The 22,184-nt window shown below is 38.4% G+C and overlaps 1 protein-coding gene across 1 annotated transcript in view; it reads left to right on the plus strand.

Annotated features, from left to right (window-relative positions):
- Window positions 1-22,184, plus strand: part of COL24A1 (collagen type XXIV alpha 1 chain) — a 363,647-nt gene that overhangs the window by 280,326 nt on the left and 61,137 nt on the right. The window contains exons 45-48 of the mRNA XM_052638047.1: window positions 6,587-6,640; window positions 6,751-6,804; window positions 11,969-12,022; window positions 13,152-13,259. Coding sequence (XP_052494007.1) covers window positions 6,587-6,640; window positions 6,751-6,804; window positions 11,969-12,022; window positions 13,152-13,259 — 270 coding nt within the window. The remainder of the gene's footprint in view (window positions 1-6,586; window positions 6,641-6,750; window positions 6,805-11,968; window positions 12,023-13,151; window positions 13,260-22,184) is intronic.

Consider the following 22,184-nt stretch of genomic DNA (forward strand, 5'->3'; position numbering starts at 1 on the left):
TTCACACCTTTCTTCTAAATTTGAATAGTTTTCTCTGTGGTTCTTCTCAGTTGCAAATGAAAATAAGCATCATTGAGATAATTAGGAATATCTCATGTTTTTGATCCTAGAAGCTCTTTGTATTTTCTGTTCCTTCTCTCTAAAATTATCTTCATCTCCTTCCATTGCTCCTTTGTCTCATCATTCAAATCTCAACTGAAATGTTACTTTTGAGAGGGCTTCTCTAACTGCCCTTTCTATCCACCACTTTATATCTTATTGCTCTATTTATTTTGTGACATTAAATGTTATCCAAATTATCTTACCACCTTTTTAGACATTCATTTTTTGTTTATTGTCTACATCCCCTAAGAAAATATAATATCCATGAGAATAAGACTGTCATGTTTTTCATCATTATATCCCCAATTTCTAGAACACAAATTTCTTACTATATAGTAGAAATTCATTAAAGACTTGTCAAATGGATAAACACCATTATATTCTTATGTCAATTCTTATCCTCTTTTATTCTTAAAAGGATTTTCAGAGACAAGCTGTATTGCTCAAATTATATTAGACTATGGAGAGAATTTATTCAGTGTCATTATTTATTAGCATATCTGTGTTGAGGATGTTCTGTATTCCTGCCCTATATCTCTTCCATTTCTGTTTATAATGTCATATACTAAATAAAATGGTCATTTGTTAACTCTCTCGCTATACCTCCTATCTTTTTCTTTTGCTCACAACATTGTCTGCTTGCTCACAAAATTACATAATCTTTACTTACATAAATCCTCTTTACCCTTTATAATCTAATTCATACCGCCTTTTCTACTGTCTAGCAGCAAGCTTTCCCTCTAATCTAGTCCTATAGTATTTATTGGTTATAGAAGTCATTCAATACAAATATTTTAAAATCCTCTGCTACTATCATTTTTGCTAATTGTTTTTAATGTGTAGATATTTTAGCTCCTCAATTTAAATATGACTTCTTTCTTTCTTGTTCAGTGTCTGTTTTAAGCCCTGTACATAATAGTATATAATATTTTGTTGTTTGGTCATAAATCATGTCCAACTTTCTGAGACCCCCATGGACTGCAGCACACCAGGCTTCCCTGTCCTTCACTACCTCCCAGAGTTTGCTCAAACTCATGTCCATTGAGTCAACGATGCCATCCAACCATCTCATCCTCTGTTGCCCCCTTCTCCTTTACTTGAAATGAACTTTTCTTTGCCAACTCACGGCTTTCAGCATAATTTGAGAAGCTTCTTAAACTTCTTTGACTTTTTCTGTGCTAACTTCTCTACACGTTCTTCAGAAAATTGGGTTCTTATAATGTCTTCTTTTGACTTCTGCCATGGCATCTGGTCCCATCACTTCATGAGAAATAGATGGGGAAACAGTGGAAACAGTGTCAGACTTTATTTTGGGGGGCTCCAGAATCACTGCAGATGGTGACTGCAGCCATGAAATTAAAAGACGCTTACTCCTTGGAAGAAAAGTTATGACCAACCTAGATAGCATATTGGAAAGCAGAGACATTACTTTGCCGACTAAGGTCCGTCTAGTCAAGGCTATGGTTTTTCCTGTGGTCATGTATGGATGTGAGAGTTGGACTGTGAAGAAGGCTAAGTGCCGAAGAATTGATGCTTTTGAACTGTGGTGTTGGAGAAGACTCTGGAGAGTCCCTTGGACTGCAAGGAGATCTAACCAGTCCATTCTGAAGGAGATCAGTCCTGGGTATTCTTTGGAAGGACTGATGCTAAAGCTGAAACTCCAGTACTTTGGCCACCTCATGCGAAGAGTTGACTCATTGGAAAAAACTGTGATGCTGGGAGGGATTGGGGGCAGGAGGAGACGGGGACGACCGAGGATGAGATAGCTGGATGGCATCACGGACTCGATGGATGTGAGTCTGAGTGAACTCTGTGAGTTGGTGATGGACAGGGAGGCCTGGCATGCTGCAATTCATGGGGTCACAAACAGTCAGACACAACTGAGTGACTGAACTGAACCAAACTGAACTACAACCAGTAGCTATATCAGCATGGCAAACAAACAGTTAATTATTCTGTTAGAAGGGAAAGAATCTCTTCCTCACCTGGCTGGGAGAAGAAAAATCCTGCCCCTCTTTTTCTGGATAGTCCCTACATTCTTCAGAAATCCTTCATCAGAGGAAAGTTTTTCACTAGGATGGCTGTAGAATCTGGTTCTCCTTTAGTCCATATAGTGCTGATAAAGTCTTCAGTCATGGATGTTTTACCACCAAATGTGATATACATTTTCTTTGTCTTATTCCATCTTGTTTCTTAGGCTTTAAGAGTCATTTTATCATTTGTTGATGGATCTATTTGAAAAAGCCCTTTAGTGTCAGACAGTCACAATAACTTCATTGCTTAGACATCTCTAAGTCATGAAATACCCACACTTGTACCCTGCCACATTTTTCCAAGCACACGTTCGATTCAAATAGTGGAACCATGCTTTATTCAGAGTGAGATTATTCTGTTATACCCTTACATGATACTTTTAAATGATTGCTTTTCTATATGGGCATTGTAGACATGACCATTTCACTCTAGTAAACAGATGGTCAGACTTATTATAAGCTTTCTAAAATTGTGCTCAAATGCACATAGCATAAAATTTACCATTTTAGCCATTTTAAAATGATACAATTTAGAGACATCTAATATATTGGCAATATTGTACGATCATCACACACTGCCTAGAACATTTTCATCACCCCCAAAATAGAAGCCCTGTGCTTGTTAAATAGTCATTCTACTTCTCCCAACCTCTGGAAACCAATACTCTGCTTTCTACCTCTACCAAATTATCTATTCTGTATCTTTCATATAATTGGGATCGTACAATATATAGCCTTTTGTGTCTGGCTCCTTTCACTTTATACAGTATTTTCAAGATTCATCCATGCTTTAAAATACGTCAGTACTTCATTCCTTTTTATGGTTGAATAATCACCAAGCTTTTAAAACCACTTTTATATTCACAAATATTCTTAAAGATTTTCCTGTTGGAGAAAAAATATGGAATGGATAATGAATACTTTGCTTTCATCTGGCTATGAACAACTGATAGACATTTTGAAACCCTTATCACCATCCTTTGTTCTTTTTTTCCTCTTGAAGAAATTGAGAATCACAAAAGTCAAGTATCTTGTTCATTATCATCAGTAAACATATACTAGTCATCGCTGTATGTGATATGTATTATGTGTTGCTGCTGCTGCTGCCACTGCTGCTAAGTCGCTTCAGTCATGTCTGACTCTGTGCGACCCCATAGATGGCAGCCCACCAGGCTCCCCCGTCCCTGGGATTCTCCAGGCAAGAACACTGGAGTGGGTTTGTGTGTTACATATAATTAAATCTCTTCTCATTCAGCATTTATTTTAGTGTCTTCCATGGACCAGGAAGGAGCCTTGAATGTAACATGGAGCACTCAACACACAGTCTTTGACTCCCTGGACATCACATATTAAAAACAAGAATATTTAGACAGTATAAAAGCGGATATAGTAAAATATTTGCCATCCAGAAAACTACACATCATGTATGTCAAGATAAATTCGAGGCTTGATAGAGAGCCGGAGGACATATTATGAATAAGAACACTATACTGTTAATATTCACTTTTTAAAAGTGTGAGCAGAAACACATAAATACCTAAGATTAAGTCAACCTAAACTTATATGGGACAAAGCCCTAGAAATAAGTTGAATAAATTATGCTCTACCTTAAACTCCTTTTTACTTTGGTTAGGCAAAGGCCATAGCATTTTTTGCATACAATAAAATAACTACTAATCCTATCTTCACTTGGCCTTCAGTCCTTAGCATTAGATATACACATCCAAATAGCTACTAGACATCATCACAGGTGCCTCAGACTCACCATGTCCCAGTCCAAATCTGATCCTCCTCTTTTTATGTCTTTAATTCAGTGAATGGTACCAGCAGACATCCAGGTGTCTAGTAAACTAATCCTCCCTCTTTCTATCTCTCTCTCTTTTTCGCTCTCTGTCTCTCTTGCTTTCTCTTTTCTCTCACCTCTCCCTTCTCATTCTCCCCTTTCTCTATCCTCTCATCTCTCAACTTCAATGGGCCACTTCTTTTGACCTTTTATGTATCTCTGGAGTCTATCCACTTTGCCCTACTTTAGGGTTTCATCATTTTTTGCCTGAATTCTTTTAATAGCTCACTAACTAGACTCACTAACAGTCACAGCCCTTTTAAATCCATTCTCCACTTAACATGTTGTGTTAGATGAATCTCCATTCATTCTCCTATGCTATTCCTCTGCAGAATGCCTTCCTTTTTCTTTACCACCTGGAAAACTCATCCTTTAAACTTCAGCTTCCCATATAAAATCATCACTTATGATTTTATAATCATCATCATATATAATCATCACTTTCCATATAAAATCCTCTCCAGGCTCCCTTTGATCATCCAACCCCTCCCACTACTAACATCACCAGAAAAAAAAAAAAATCAATCGCTTCCTGTAATCTTGCCCACATAACTTCATAATAATATTTACTGCAGCATATTTAATTCTCACCATTGTAGAAAGTAATTTGTCAGTTTTTATTGGGATGGAAAGAGCCAAAGGACCTATAGTGGAGCTCCTAGTAAACAAGTTTGTTTTTCCTAAGGTTTGCATCCAAACATCACAAACCTATAAGAGGCAGTTGGCTCTTCTATGATCATTCTAAAAAGGTGTCTGTAAAACTGCAGCTAGAACGGTGACAAAACCGTAATAGACCATGATGGTTTGGAGTTTTGTAGTTGACCCAGTATGGTTACTTTCACTTAGTTCACTTTGTAACCCCAACTTTTCACCAATTGCTTCTCTCTTGAGCTGGCTTTTTACATGAATGAAGCTCCCTCATGGTTGACCTGATTCTGTTACTTGCGGATCCTGGTCATGTTTTGTTGGTAAGAGTCATGTTGTTTGTTGGTAGTCATCCTTTTCTCTTTAGTTATGACTGTGTGCTATTTATAGAAAGCTTTCCAAATTAGCCTTTATCTCTTGCAACTGTTCTCTCCCTTAAACAGGATTTGTTTACTTTATCAGGAAGTTGAATCTTAAAACCATAAACATTTATGCTGCAGAATGCAAACAAAAAAGACTTCAAATGATCTTGCAGGAGAATAAATCATTAGCCTTAAATAATCCCTTCTTCTCCTAGCCCAGAAAGGAGATGAGCCTGATAACTGTCCTTCCTATTGGCATCCTTTCTGTAATATACAGGAAGAAAGGAATCTGAAGTGGACAGTGGGGAGGGGATAAAATAGATTACACGTGGAATTCTTTCTGCATAACTGTTACCTGACATGCCCCTAGGTTGTTGTTAGTTTCTGTTTGCACACTTGAAATATGTGGTAGGTCAGCATTCCTTTCTAGGAGAACTGGGCTGATGACAGATTGCTAGAGTCAGAGTCACTTGATGTCTTGGCATATGCAGTAACGACTACCAGTCTTCAACTCAGTAAATTTACTATCTAAATGGCTGTGACCTTCATTTGTAAAAGTGGAGACCATAGGACACTGGAAAAAAGATTGAAAAAAGGCATTTGCTTTCAAACTCTTTATTCACTAGTTATTTACTATGTTAGTTTCCTGAGCCTGCCGTAACAAATTACCGCAAACCAGGTGGCTTAAGACAACAGAAATTTATTCTCTCGTGATCCTGGAAGCCAGAAATCCAAAAGCAAGATATGAACAGGGCTGGGCTCCCATCACTGGCTCTAGGAAAGAACCTTTCTTGCTTCTTCCAGCTTCTGGTAGCTAACAACATCCCTTGTGGCTGCATTACTCCATCCTCTGCTCATCTTCACATGACCTTTGTATCCTTCTCTTTCTCTGTGTGTCTTACAAGGAAACCTGTCAGTGGATTTGGGGCCCACATGGATAATCCAGAGAACTTCCCAGGTGGTGCTACAGTAAAGAACCCACCTGCTAATGCAGGAGACATGAGAGACACAGGTTTGATCCCTAGGTTGGGAAGATCTCCTAGAGGAGGAAATGGCAACCCACTCCAGGATTCTTGCCTGGATAATCCCATGGACAGAAGAGCCTGGAGGGCTACAATCCAGAGGGTCACAAAGAGTCCAGGATAATCTCCTTCTAAAATACTCAACTTGACGATATCTGCAAAGACCCTTTTCTCCAAATAAGATCACATTCACAGGTTTTGAGGATTAGGGCAAAGACATCTTTTGGCAGACCTATATTAACCCATATGGAAAAAACCTCTATACTCTTTCTCAGTCATCATTATATGCAAGTGGCTGCTATGTTCTATACTGTTTCTAAGAGAGAATCATTATCTCTATAATATTTAAATTGAAATTTGCAACATTCTGCTACCACTTTAAGTGATACTTGGAGAAGGAAATGGCAACCCACTCCAGTATTCTTGCCTGGAAAATCCCATGGACAGAGCGGTGTAGCGGGTTTACAGTCCATGGCGTTGCAAAGAGTCAGACATGACTGAGCGACTTCACGTCCACCTTAAGTGATACTACTCTATCCTCTTTGTGTATTCTAATAATATATCCTTTTCTCTTCATAGGGCCATGTGGGTATACCAGGACCAAGAGGTGCCACTGGACAGCAAGGGCCCCCAGTATGTTTTGAAAGCATTCTTTGTAACGCTGGCCTTTAAAAACATTAATGTTAACATATCTTATTTGGTCTCTGCTTTATATGTGATTTCTGTTTTAATTCCTGTTAAAGGGTGAGCCAGGTGACCAGGGTGAACAAGGACTAAGAGGAGAGAGAGGATCTGAAGTAAGTTGAAATCATTTAAGACAATTTGAAATGTATTGCTGGCTTGAGAAAGCAAAGACACAGGGAGATGCTGTTCATTATAACTTAAATGATCATTCACCCTTTCAGAACAAGAATCACCATGGGTCTCTAAACAATGTGTTTGTCAATAATCGTGCTGCTGCTGCTGCTGCTAAGTAGCTTCAGTCGTGTCCGACTCTGTGCGATCCCAGAGATGGCAGGGCACCAGGCTCCCCCGTCCCTGGGATTCTCCAGGCAAGAACACTGGAGTGGGTTGTGCTAAAGCATCATTATTGATTAATTTATGTGTTTTGACTGCCCTCCAAATTTCCCTTTACCAGCAGACTACTCTGGCTTTTAGAAAATTGCCTAGATGTATCCCAAACTAATTGTCCTTTGGGGTTTCAGGTAGAAATAACAACTAGCCTTAAAACCAGTATCGCCAAGAGAAAATTTAGCAGTCATGCTTATATAGTTGCTGTAGTAAAGTAGGGGTATAAATCGTTGGATTATATGACACAGAGTCAAAATTGGCTTAAAAGATGTTTTTTCCCATAGCAAAAGTCAATTATTTGTTATCGACAAACTAAAAATATATTATTACTGAATTTAGCCATCTCCTTCCCTGTATCAGAATAGATGTTGCTTCAACCTTACATATGGAGAAGGAAATGGCAACCCATTCCAGTATTCTTGCCTAGAAAATCCCATGGACAGAGCAGCCTGGCTGGTTCCAGTTCATGGAGTCATAAGAGCTGGACACCACTGAGCAACTGAGCACACACACAACCTTAAGTAACAACTGGATCTGTAATTTGTAGCATCAGTTGATTGCTACCCAATTTTTCATTCAGCCTTATTTAAAAAATGCGGAGAAAGAATACAGCTGTCTCATGCACTTAGAATTTGTAATACCCAAATTGAAAAAAGCAGTGGAAAAATCTGTGAATCTAGAACACTACTAATGCTTTCATGTGACTTACTTATGCTTGTTTTAAATGGCTAAGGATGAAAATGCTCTCCCAAGGTTTGATCCTAAAATTTTGAATCCTTTTCAGTGCTTTCATTTTCTTGGTGTTTTCGTTTTGCTTTTTGACATATCTCAGAAAGAAGAATTTTTTTTTTTTTTTGCTGTTTCTTCATATCTGTTACAATTATACCAATGAAAATAAAATATTCTTACTAGATCACTGCACCTCCAGCCTATATAGTCAGCTGTTCCCAGGTATTAGAACTGAAAAGTGCTGAGGATCCATGGTTTAGATTCTGTATAATCCATGAGAACTAGTTCTTTTCCCACTATGGGCGATGCTGGCATACATTCCGAGGTTACACTAAAAACCTTTATACAATTTCAGATAGGAATGGTTGTTACCAGAATATCACTGACTGTGTTACTCACTAGGGTCACTTTGAATAGCCAGATGGATACTGTGGAATAGCCGTCATCTTATTTCTATAAAGCTTTAAATGTGTTTTTTAGATTTGGAAAGGGCCCTTTAAAATCATCTGGACAGCCCTCTCATCTTTCAAATGAAGTAGTTCAGGTCCCAAAGAGATTATGAGTTACTAAGATCACAAAACTGGTTACAACAAAACCAACATTAGAAACTTTATTTCTTGACTCCCATTATTACACAGATGCCTTCTTTTATAGATTAAATTAAATATTAATTTTACTTAACCAACTGATTCATTTATTAGTCTCTCAGATATGAAACTGTGGACAACTATTGAAAAAAACTGGAGCAAGTCAAGTGAAAACCAATTGCAAACCACTACATTTTTAGAGACTTTCATAATGCAGATGTAGTGAACTGTCCCATAATGGCTTTCAAATACAGAGACTCAAGCCAAAATTTTATTTTCTTCCCAAAACAAAATTCCAGATTTTAGTGAGTTGAAATTTCTTGGTTAAAAAGAGTATGAGTCTTACTTACCTCTCTAAGTCTATGTTTGTATTTTAAAGCTACCCTCTCTGAAAAAGTTAGAACTAGCAAAGTATTCAGATCACTATTTTTCAGCTTCATTTAAATAAACAACAAATGAGTGTTTGTATAGTAATGGCGCATTTAAAATTTTCTGTTATCTAAAGAATTAGATTACCTGCTTTCGTAGTGTGTAAAGTGGTGCAATTCCAATGAATTGAAAGCTGTTTCAAATGGATCTGATTTCAGGAGGGTCATTCTATTTTTCAAAGCTAAGCAGACAAAAGAGCACAATTCTGCATATACTCTAAAGACTATATATGAATCCATTCACCTTTCCTATTATGGGAACAGGAAAGTCTGTTTGATTTATGAGATACTTAAATTTAAATAAAATAATATGAGTAAGTTGTTTGAAAAGAGCATAGAATGCTTCTAGCTTTATTATGTTTGAATTTTGGGCATTGGTGGAAGGGTGACATTTCTCCCTTTTTATGACACCAACTCAATTAATCACCTGCTAACACCTTCTGTTTTTTCTTTGTCTTTGGCCCAGTCTTTAATTTCCTACTGAACAGACCACCTCTGTGTAGGATTAATATTTAGTAATATTTGGCTCTTAATTTAGTTATAAGAATACCTAGCAATTCCAAATTCAAGGCTTTTTTTAATGCACAAATTCAAAAAAATATCAGTCTTTTACACTTTGTTAACATTTATGTATTTTAAACCTCCATTGGAAGTCTGTGGTTTCTCTAACTGGCATACTTCATTTTAGTTATGATGACAATAATTGTCATAAGGAAATTGTTCGTGAATTGAGCATCTAAAAACAGCAGAGACTATTTTGTTATTTTTAATACACTTTATGTTCAGTAGGTAGGTTTCTGCCACAATTTTACCATTAAAAGTGACAAAAGTATTCTTTAAAAATAATCTGCACACACACAAAAAAATAATAATCTGCACAGCCATAATTTTCCTTTAGTGTTATTCTGTTGGGAGCTACTTCCTCATACCTATCCAAGTATTAATAACTAATATTCACAATGATCTAATTTTCATAATGATAGACCCATATATGTAGAGTACAATATTTACCTGTTCTGAAATAATTCCCAACATAATAGTTATCCCAAAACATAATTGATTTGTGATGGTACATGAATGTCTTTGTTTTTATTTTGTTATTGGAATGTTTGGAATAAAGCATTTATATATATGTATAGCATATCTGAACCTTAAGTCATAAACTCAGGTACACTAAAAGTATAACTTTATGTTCTTTGTAATAGAACTTAATTTCTGTTCTGAGTGCCCTTCCTGGCCTGTGGTAGAAACCTAATTCATGGAAATTTAGTCAATGGATTACCTTTAACTCTGTCCACTCAGATGTCTTGCATTTGATTTAGAGAGTTTTTCCCATTAATTTTATTATGGGGAAAATTTTATTATAGGGATCATATGTTCCAGAAATTGTATTTACTTCAAGTAAACCCAGTTCACCAACTATCCCATTTTCTTACCTTTAGGAGGAATTTACATTAGTGACTTTTTGAAGCAAGTAAAATAGCTTTTGAACCTGGAGGTATAACCCTTGATTAATATAGTTCCCTTTCATCAAATTCTAGCAAAATGGGATTTCTATTTCTTACAGAAAAGCACTTTTTCTCTGTTACCACATACACTATCTTTTCTTAAAACATTTAAGCTCATTTTCAGAGTATGTAACATCTTTTGAAATTTTTTATCTTGCTATTATTGTCAAATTGACTTTTTAGCACACCTATCTTCAGATTTTAGTAACTTAACATCCTATTTTGGTGAAGTTATCTTGTTTCTGAGAACTTCTGACTTCTGAAAAATATGTCTGGTAATGGCAATATGCTTCTTTTTTTTAAATTTCTGAACTAGGTCACTCTCTTCCACATTTTTCTTCTTAAGATAATTTTAGGATAGTATGAGAATAATGGCATGATTTGCAAGGGCAAATTTCTAACTATCCTGGCAGACCATTACAGCTGAATCAATTATAATTTAAAACATCTCACACACTGAAAAACAAGCAGCTCTGTAAGAAATAAATATCTTTTCTTTGATTCACAAGTATGTTCTTCTCTGTACTTCCAGATAGCACATTTTAAGTGAGTGGTTCATATCCCTCACTCTGCTTTACCTGCCTTGGGAACAAGAGCTTTAATTTTGCATCTTCAACATATAACAAAGTCCCTGATACCTCATAGTCAATGAATGTTTGTTGCTGTTATTTTGTCAATAGATAGCAAAGTCGTGTCTGACTATTTTGTAACACCATCCACTGTAGTCCACCAGTCTCCTCTGTCCATGGGATTTTCCAGGCAAGAATACTGGAGTGGGTTGCATTTCCTTCTCCAGAGGATCTTCCCAGCCCAGGGATAGAGCCCACATCCCCTGTGTTGCAGTGGATGCTTTACCGCTAAGCCACTGGGGAAGCCCCAGTGAATGTTCACTGAATTAATTAAATAGGTACTTAACCAATTTCAACAGGGAGACAAAGGCCTTGCCTACAAGTGGGGACTTTTGCTTAAATAATCAGTTTCTCTTTAGAACTATGGGGGCTTCCCCATGGCTCAGACGGTAAAGCGTCTGCCTGCAATGCGGGAGACCTGGGTTCGATCTCTGGGTCGGGAAAATTCCCTGGAGAAGGAAATGGCAACCCCCTCCAGTATTCTTGCCTGGAAAATTCTTTGAACGGAGGAGCCTGGTGGGCTACAGTCCATGGAGTCGCAAAGAGTTGGACACGACTAAGTGACTTCACTTTCACTTTTTATAAATCTTTGACAGTTAATTGCTTAGTCATGTCTGACTCTGCAACACCATGGACTGTAGACCACCAAGCTCCTCCGTCTATGGAATTTTCCAGGCAAGAATACTGGAGTGAGGTGGCATTTCCTTCTCCAGGGGATCTTCCTGACCCAGGGATCAAACCCGGGTCTCCTGCATTGCAGGCAGATTCTTTACCATCCTGAGCCACCAAGGATAGTTCTTTGTGGAGGCCAGGTGGAAATTCATTGTTTATCTAGTCAAATTATCTCATTTACACATGAAAAAAATGACTCCCTGGAAAGTTAAATGGCAGTCCCAATGATAACCAACTAGTGAGTGTAAGGACTTGCTTGTAGCATCCAGGTCTTAGAGTTCTTTTCTATGCCTTCTGTTTATTGCAATCAATTGACAGCAGTGCTTCACATTTTTAGGGTCCTAAAGGGAAAAAAGGAGCTCCTGGTCCTTCTGGGAAACCTGGGATTCCTGTAAGTAACAGGCTGTCTTCATCTTTATTATTTTTCTAAATATAATTGGCAACTTTAGCAAGCAGAATAGTTTGGAGCCAAGTATGACAAGTGTTGGATAAATCATTGTCTTTAAAAAATGTTTAAACCCGTGCTGGAACACAGAGGGAACAAAATATGACCATTAGCTCAAAACCAAGCTTGGTGTTGAAATAGAAGTCACTGCAGTTGAAGGATGTTATTTTCCAGTGTATGGAGACCTGTCTGTGAATTCATGCTACTACTGTCTGATGATGAGCCACTGAAAAACAGGGAACTTGGAGTCTTGACTAAATGAATGGTGACAAAGGTCAGAGATTTCCAAGCATGATTAAAAGGACATGACCTGGATTTTAGTGAGAGAACTCTACCTCTCATTTTCCTGGGAAATAGAACAGAAAGTCTTAGGAAAAAAAACCAACTTCAAATCCTTTCATCATAAAACAAAGTTTAATTTTACCTTAGCCATTCATTTCCTCTTTGGCCAGGCAAGTATGTGTTGACTAGCTTATTAGCAAAGGCTTCCTGCTGGTCTCCCCTAGCCAAGGGCCTGATTTGAGTGGCCTGTGTTGGTTCAAGAAAAGTAAAGAAGTGAATATAAATTATAAGCACATTGAGATCAGAGATCCCTGTAGATTAAATCTTGTTCCTCAAGAATAGAAACAAAAATGTTCAGACCTTTATTCAGTCGTATATTTATCTAATTCAAAGCGGCAATTAAAGAGACTTAATTTATTTCTTGGGGAAAAATACAGTATGAAGTTTTAGAGATGATGAATGTCAGCCTGTATTCTATGCTGACAGGTGCACATGGCTGATCTTTTCTCCACAGCTGGATAAACCATGGGCTGACACAATGAGAAATACTAGAAAAGTACACTAAAGCAGAAAATGTTACCAAGTAAATTGCTGATTAGCTTGGCAATTTGTACAGTTGACTGATCTGTTGTGTCCAAATAGTAAATTATTAAGGAATACAGGAAATAGGAAAATTTGTCCTGGGACAGGGTATTAAAAATGTAACCCCCTATCTTAATAAGTATAAAAGTATTTGTCATATAAGTATCTGTGTAGCATCTCTCTATAATCCAAGTAATTTTTAATTATCAAGGGACTTCCAGGACTACCTGGGCCAAAAGGCATGCAAGGATACCATGGAGCAGAAGGCATTTCAGGAAACCCTGGAAAAATTGGGCTACCAGGAAAACATGGACTTCCTGTGAGTAGATTGAATGTTCTTTGCACTTTATTTCTTATGCATAAGTTTCTCTTTACAAGATCATAGATATTTTGGCTGTCTTTCTTAGCTTTGACATTCGCTCTGATTAAGCCAATCATTGCTATAATAATTATTTTGAAATTGTGTTTATGATTTTCAGGGAATGTCAATGAGTACATTCTGTTGATATTTTATATATAACAACCCATATTATTAATAATTTATATCATTCTTAGTACACATAAAAACTAGTAAATAGGAACCATAAAGAAGTAATATTTTAAAGGCTATACAAGCTGACTGTTTTGAGTTCATCAAATGTCTTAAGCCACCTTTGGAACATTTCAGGCTTAGCAATAACTCAAGGTAAGCTCTGCCAAAATCATTTTCCCTTTACTTTTATAGCCACACTATTTTATAAGAATTATGTCAATATTTTCTCTGTGTTCATCCATTGGTGATGCAATGAGCAATGATATATTCTTATTTTTATGCAAATTTCTATCTTATTTATTTGATCAGAAACTTAAAATGATACTTTTGTCTTCATTTATCCATTTTCCCTTTTTCCTTCCTAAGGTCATTATAATCTGGATATTTATTGTTATCCCATGTTGTGCTTCCACTTGAAATATGAGAATAATTAATCACATATTTCAGTAATCCAGTAAACCCAGTAAAATTTATCCTTTTACTTTTCTACTATTTGGATATGGTTATATATTAATCTGTTTTTCTTTTCTTAAATAAATCCGTCCTAGTTGTTTATTCATATGAACCGTGGCACTGTACCAAAACCAAACCCAAATTAATATTCTTCTTTCACTGCAATGAATTATATCATTTGTTTAAAAAAATCTATTGAATTATAACCAGCAAATTTAACTATTTAAGAAATAAATATCTAGCCAGATTCTATCTGGAAAGGTGAATATTTTTAAGGAGGCTTAGCTTGGTTTCTATTTGTTTTGGAGATAGTGTATCTGAACATCAGAGCATCAGGTTAAGGCCTAGAAAACTTTGAAAGTCAAGCTGATGTTTTTAATTAAAATATGTACTTCATAAACTTCTACCGTTAACATCAGTCTCGTTAAAAGAGGACTTTGATTTGAGATCTCAGTCTTAAAGGGAGCTCAAACCCTGGGCCTTCATTTAGACACTACATTCTAGGCTCACCATGTAATAGTCTTAAAATGAGGTTGTGGATTTTAAAAAATACAATATCAAAAGCTTAAGAGTTGGTCTGAGTCTCTAAGTTTTACCTAAAAAATGTTATAACGAATCTTATTTTATTGCTTTGAATAAGATTTTGAGGGTTGAAACAAGGAAAACCACACTTCAAAATATGCCATATATTTTGCTGTGAACACAAGTTTAATCATGGATTTGGTATGTATGTGGATGTGCCCAGTAATCTATAAGGCTAATAACTGAGTTGTAAATACTAATAATAGCAAATAGATTGATTTAATTACAGGAAGAGGAACTCATTTGTTTTCTAACTAAAATATCACTAACCCAGACACTTATTCCAGATATGGATAATACAGATCAGTATCCTATGTATATGTGTTTAATAGGAATTTCAGATATTCAGCATATAAGATATTTATCAGACACTAGTGACAGGTCAAAGTCATCCATTACTTTTTATATCAGGTCACTTCATACTTCATTGTGAAAACTTCTTTCTGGCAATATGTGACACCTGCAGGTCCCCCTGCAAAGGATTGAAAATTGGGAAACGGAATGAATACACTGATTTGGACTTAGAAAATATGAACCATTTTCTCTTGCATAAAAACAGCAATATGGCACGTGACTATTATCTGCTGCTAGTTTCTAGAATGAAAACAGACATTTTCTAATTACATCCTTCTTCAATAGGATAATACTTCAAGGACAGTAATATAATGACTGAGAGAAAGCTAATACAGAAAACAATCGATGCAAATAAGATAGTGATTTCATTTTAATTCTAAGCTATATTCTAGAATCTGGTACACTGCTTTTATTGACAGTGTGGGTGAAGGCTAAGGCATGAAACCACATCACTAGCTCAATATAGGATAGACCAGAATGAAGGGGACTGAAAGCCAGATGCTGAGGCCACACTCAGGGCTATTGCAAAACTCAGTTAGAACTCCAGAGGATATTGACAGGGCTTCTTTGGTTACAAACACCAAGCATGGCTATATGGATTGCCCATATATATGGGTTTGCCCAAGCTCTGCCCACTGGGAAGAGTTTCTTTCAGTGATGTCTTTCACAGTTCAATGCAGCAGCAATCCCTTGTAAATGGTGGTGAAATTCAGTGCAGATTTACCTATAAAACAGGCTGGAGCTTTCTTCTCCCTTACTAACTGGTTAAGAGAATTCTCTGAGAAGGCTGAAGGAGCAGTAGTAAAACAGTAGAACAAGCACCATGGACGTCTCAGTTGCATGATTGCAAATTTCATTTGTGATTTTTGGACTACTAGGGCCCAATACTATTTCTATTTAGACATGAATGCTGCTGTACACAGCAGTTTTATGATTCAGTGGATCAGATATCACTCTATCATAATGAGCAGTTCAGGACACATAGTTATTTGATAATTCAGTTTCAACTAGACAAAATCCAGAACTCCTTTCCAAATGGGAGATTACATTTGGCAAAGAAGGCATGACTCACCTACAAAGCCTTATGGGTATAAGCTCTGATTCTCTTATTGGGGTTATCAAAGGGTGCATATAGCATCTCTATCAGCTACAGACCCTTCTCATATTATTGGATCTGCTCAGTCATACATTCAAATAACAAGGTATTTACATGGCATCTTGAATCTGCTGCAGAGACTTTTCCTCAGGGCCCACAAAAACTAGCAAGTTGGCAAAGGACTTGAATGGATATTTCTTCAAATAAGATACACAAATGACCTGTAATCACAAGGAAAGGTGCTCAGCGTCACTAATCATTAGGGACAATGCAAATCAAAACCACTATTAGACACCACTTTGGGCTTCCCTGGTGGCTCAGCGGTAAAGAAAGCACCTGCTAGTACAGGAGACATGAGTTTGACCTCTGGGTTGGGAAGATCCCCTGGAGGAGGGAATGGCAACCCACTCCAGGATTCCTGCTTGGGAAATCCCATGGACAGAGGAGCCTGGTGGGCTATAGTCCATGGGATCTGAAAGACTCAGACATGACTTAGCAACTACACAACAAGAACAACAATAAATTACTACCACTCAGATAGCTATTACCTACCCACCCCCCACAAAAAAAGAAAGAAAATTATAAAATAAGAAAATCGTTGGTAAGTTTGTAAAGAAATTGGAACCCTTGTGCACTGCTAATAGGAATGTAAAATGATGTAGCCACTGTGGAAAACAGTATGGCAGGTCCTGAAAAATTAAACATTGGATTACCATATGATCCAACAGTTCCTCTCCCGGGTGTATACCCCAAAGAACTGAAAGCAGAAACTTGAACAGAAATTTTCCCAGTGTTCATAATAGCACTACTCTACTCACAGTCATCAATAGATGCAAACAACCCCACATGAATGTCAACAGTGAAACAGATAAATGTGTTATATACATATTAATACAGTGGAATATTATTGTCTTAAAAAGGAAGGAAATTCTGACACATGCTACAACATGGATAAACCTTGAAGACATTATCCTACGCCAGACACAAACGTAAAGATATTATACGATTCCATTTATATAAGGTACCTAAAGTGGTCAAATTCATAGAAAGTAGAATGGAAGGACTGGGAGGAGAAGGAAGTGGAGAAGTTACTGTTTAATGGGTACAGAGTTTCATTTTGGCAACAGAAAAGGTTCTGCAGATGGATGATGGTGATGGTTACACACCAGCGTGAATGTACTGAATGCCTCTGGACTATATATCTAAACCTGGTTAAAATTTTAAATATATGCTATATATATTTTGCCACAATAAAGTGAGTAAGTGGGTTGTAGCAGCATACCCAAAGGTGGTATAGATTGACTCCAAAGTCTGGAGAGGTTCACCAAGCATCATGCCTCTTTTATTGTTTTGAGCAATGCAAAGTACTAGTCTCTTAGAGAGGCAATCCGGATATACCTCCAAACCTAGGAACTTCTTCCATCTACCAAGTGTCGTGAACTTTTTACTTCTATCCTCTGACATATCTTTGGGCTTCCCTTGTGCCTCACCTGGTAAAAAATCCGCCTGCAACGCAGGAGACCTGGGTTTGATCCCTGGGTTGGAAAGATCCCCTGGAGAAGATAAAGGCTGCCCACTCCAGTATTCTGGCCTAGAGAATTCCATGGACCGTATAGTCCACGGGGTTGCAAAGAGTCAGACATGACTGAGCAACTTTCACTTTTCCAGCATATCTTTAGGGCACTTATTCGGTCCAGGTTGCACAGTGTCCTCAGTTTAATGGACCTGCATGGTATTTTGTGAGCTATCAAGACTGTTAAGCTATCCCACTGGTCTGTTTTATTAGAGGAAACTGAGCTGACATAACACTGAGATAAGGCATTGAAGGGATACAGCTCTCTCTGCCTTGTGAAAGCAAGCAAACCGCTTCAGATTATCTTTACAGATAGAAACATTGGTAAGAAGTATTTCACTAGGCCAGTAACTGCTGTTGCTAATGGCTATCCTGTTTAGTAAAGACACCATTCAGAAACTGCAGTGGTGACTGCGATCAACACACAATTAATTTTGTAAGTTTAAGTGTTGGAGTTATCTGGTGTTTGCATCAAACAGTCGAGTTAAATGGATGCAAAATATGGTAGAATCACTGCTCCTGCATCTTTTGGCAATAGTATTTACAATTTTCCACAGGGACATGGTGGTTAATGTGAACAGTTTTCTGCACGGATGTGCTGTTACCTTAGGTATACTACTGTGGGGAAAGGGGTAGGAAGAGATAGGAGGGGGTGGGAAGCAAAGGCTTCCATGTGTCTCTTCCCTTTCTACTACAGTAGCCTTTACTTTATGAGTTAGGAATTTTCACTATTCTCTGAGATTGGAGAAAAAAAATACAAAAATGACAACTGGGCTCATAACCCTGCTGAAACTACTTGGAAAAGATATCAGGCCAAAACTGCATTTATCACTCTTTATCACTTAGCCTTCATAAACTTTCCACTCTGACCAGAGTGCCATGACGATATTTTGGATTTCCAAGGTTTATTATCAGTTCAAGTACAATATCTAACAGCCCCAGAAAGGTTGAGACTTTCCCTTTTCCCGGTGTTCAGTCACCTGGTAAATGAACACAAGTCCCTCTGAAGATGGCTTAGGGCAAGAGTCGCTGTGTACACCTATGGCCACATTGCAGGTTCTTCAAAGAGAACCTGCCTCCCCTTCAGTCAAAAGGTTCTGGTCTAGGAACTGGCTTAAGACTGGGAACTTAGTGAGAGGTCCTGAGTCCCAAGTATGCTGCTGCTGCTGCTGCTAAGTCGCTTCAGTCATGTCTGACTCTGTGTGACCCCATAGACGGCAGCCCACCAGGCTCCTCCATCCCTGGGATTCTCCAGGAAAGAACGCTGGAGTGGGTTGCCATGTCCTTCTCCAATGCGTGAAAGTGAAAAGTGAAAGTGAAGTCACTCAGTCGTGTCCGACTCGTAGCGACCCCATGGACTGCAGCCTTCCAGTCTCCTCCGCCCATGGGATTTTCCAGGCAAGAGTACTGGAGTGGGGTGCCATCGCCTTCTCCGAATCCCAAGTATAGTGACTTAAATTAGGATTATGCAGACCTACCCATATATCAATATATTGGCATATTGTATGTTTAATTTCTTGGCTCTTTGATCAACTAACAATCACCACAGATCTCTGTAGCCAGAACATCAGGTTCTGCTCCATCCTGTGGCTTATTGTCATGACTGCTTCTACCTTTTCTCTGTTAGTAAAGCCCTGTCACCTAGACTCTGCCACTCAGAGTCCAGTGAAGTGAAGTGAAGCGAAGTGAAGTCGCTCAGTCACGTCCAACTCTTTGCAACCCCGTGGACTATAGCCTACCAGGCTCCTCCATCCATGGGATTCTCCAGGCATGAATACTTGAGTGGGTTGCCATTTCCTTCTCCACGGGATCTTCCCAACCCAGGGATCGAACTGAGGTCTCCCACATTGCAGTCAGATGCTTTACCCTCTAAGCCACCAGAGAAGGCCCCTATTTAAATAAGGGAAACTTATACTGAGATTTCTTAACACCTTGGTAAAGAGTGTCCTTTGATCCCTTTCAGGGGCCATCGTTAGAGGGTGATTGATCAGATCACACATGATAAATATATCTCCACATTTCTATCTTCCTGAGCCTTTGGACCCTTCCTATGCAGTATGCTAGGGAGAAGGTGATGGCACCCCACTCCAGTGCTCTTGCCTGGAAAATCCCATGGACAGAGGAGCCTGGTAGGCTGCAGTCCATGGGGTTGCGAAGAGTCGGACATGACTGAGCAACTTCCCTTTCACTTTTCACTTTCATGCATTGGAGAAGGAAATGGCAACCCACTCCAGTGTTCTTGCCTAGAGAATCCTAGGGACAGGGAAGCCTGGTGGGCTGCTGTCTATGGGGTCACACTCCATAGACATGGTCTGTTGGAAGGCAGACCATGTGCTACAGAGACTAAGTGCCATTGTCGTCACCTCAAGTCAAACATAATATTATCGACATGCCATCATCTCGATATTGACTTTGGTCACCTGCCTTGGCATTCATGTTCCTCAGACATCTCCACTGCGAAGTTACTCTTTACTCGGACATGACTGAAGTGACTTAGCAGCAGCAGCAGGGAAGTTATAGCACTTCAACCTCATTGACTGTCAAGGCTTCAAATTGCCAGTCCTTCAGCCTGTTAATGGTGCTTCCAGATGCTTGAGCAGGGTGGCTATCTCCACAAGCAAGGAAGACTAAGAGGAACTGAAGGTTCACAGTTCTTGGTCTTGCCCATGTCTGTTGGTCTTGCCCATGTCTGGTCAGATATCCCCATCCCTTGTCCTAGAGTTCTACTCTTTCTCCACCTAGTGCCTTATTTAGCTCTAAGTTCAGTTCAGTTCAGTCGCTCAGTCATGTCCAACTCTTTGCAACCCCATGGACTGGGGCATGCCAGGCTTCCCTGTCCACCACTAACTCCCAGAGCTTACTCAAATCATGTACATTGAGTCAGTGATGCCATCCAACCATCTCATCCTCTGTCATCCCCTTCTCCTCTTGCCCTCAATCTTTCCCAGCATCAGGGTCTTTTCAAATGAGTCAGTTCTTCACATCAGGTGGCCAAAGTATTGGAGTTTCAGCTTCAGTATCAGTCTGTCCAATGAATAATCAGGACTAATTTCCTTTAGGATGGACTAGTTGGATCTCCCTACAGTCCAAGGACTCTCAAGAGTCTTCTCCAATACCACAGTTCAAAAGCATCAGTTCTTCTGCACTCAGCTTTCTTTGTAGTCCAACTCTCACATCCATACATGACCACTGGAAAAACCATAGCTTTGACTAGATGGACCTTTGTCAGTAAAGTAATGTTTCTGCTTTTTAATATGCCATCTAGGTTTGTCATAGCTTTTCTTCCAAGGAGCAAGTGTCTTTTAATTTCATGGCTGCACTCACCATCTGTAGCAATTTTGAAGCCCAAGAAAATAAAGTCTGTCACTGTTTCCATTGTTTCCCCATCTATTTGCCATGAAGTGATGGGACTGGATGCCATGATCTTCATTTTTTGAATCTTGAGTTTTAAGCCAGGTTTTTCACTCTCCTCTTTCACTTTCATCAACAGGCTCTTTACTTCCTCTTCACTTTCTGCCATAAGTGTGGTGTCATCTGCATATCTGAGGTTATTGATATTTCTCCCGGCAATCTTGATTCCAGCTTGTGCTTCATCCAGCCTGGCATTTCACATAATGTGCTATGCATAAAAGTTAAATAAGCAAGATGACAATATACAGTCTTGTATACCTTGTATCCCAATATACTCCTTCCCAATTTGGTACTTGTCTTTTGTTCCATGTCTGGTTTTTAACTGTTGCTTCCTGACCTGCATACAGGTTTCACAGGAGGCCAGTAAGGTGGTCCACTATTCTCATCTCTTTCAGAATTTTCCACAGTTTGTTGTGATCCACACTGTCAAAGCCTTTGGCATAGCCAATGAAGCAGATGTTTTTCTGGAACTCTCTTGCTTTTTCTATGATCCAACAGATATTGGCAATTTGATCTCTGGTTCCTCTGCTTTTCTAAATCCAGCTTGAACATCTGCAAGTTGCAGTTCACATACTGTTGAAGTCTAACTTGGAGAATTTTGAGCATTACCTTGCTAATGTGTGAGTTTAGTGCAATTGTGCAGTAGTTTGAGCATTTTTTGGCATTGCCTTTCTTTGGGATAGAATGAAAACTGACCTTTTCCAGTCCTGTGGCCACTGCTGAGTTTTCCAAATTTGCTGGCATATTGAGTACACCACTTTCACAGCATCATCATTTTAGGATTTGAAATAGCTTAGATGGAATTTCATCACCTCCACAAGCTTTGTTCATAGTGATGCTTCCTAAGGCCCACTTGACTTCCCACTCCAGGATGTCTGGCTCTAGCAGAGTGAGTGATCACACTATCATGGTTATCTGGGTCATTAAGATCTTTTTTATATAGTTCTTCTATGTATTCTTGCCACCTCTTTTTAATTTTTTCTGTTTCTGTTAGGTCCATACTATTTCTGTCCTTTATTGTGCCCATCTTTGCATGAAATGTTCCCTTGGTATCTCTGATTTTCTTGAAGAGATCTCTAGTCTTTCCCATTCTATTGTTTTCCTCTATTTCTTTGCATTGATCACTTAGGAAGGCTTTCTTATCTCTCCTTGCTACTCTGGAAACTCTGCATTCAGATGGATGTATCTTTCCTTTACTGATTTACATTTTATTCTATACAATTGGATTTTTTATTTCTAATAA

The sequence above is a fragment of the Budorcas taxicolor genome, chromosome 3, assembly GCF_023091745.1.
Source record: "Budorcas taxicolor isolate Tak-1 chromosome 3, Takin1.1, whole genome shotgun sequence".
Taxonomy (NCBI): domain Eukaryota; kingdom Metazoa; phylum Chordata; class Mammalia; order Artiodactyla; family Bovidae; genus Budorcas; species Budorcas taxicolor.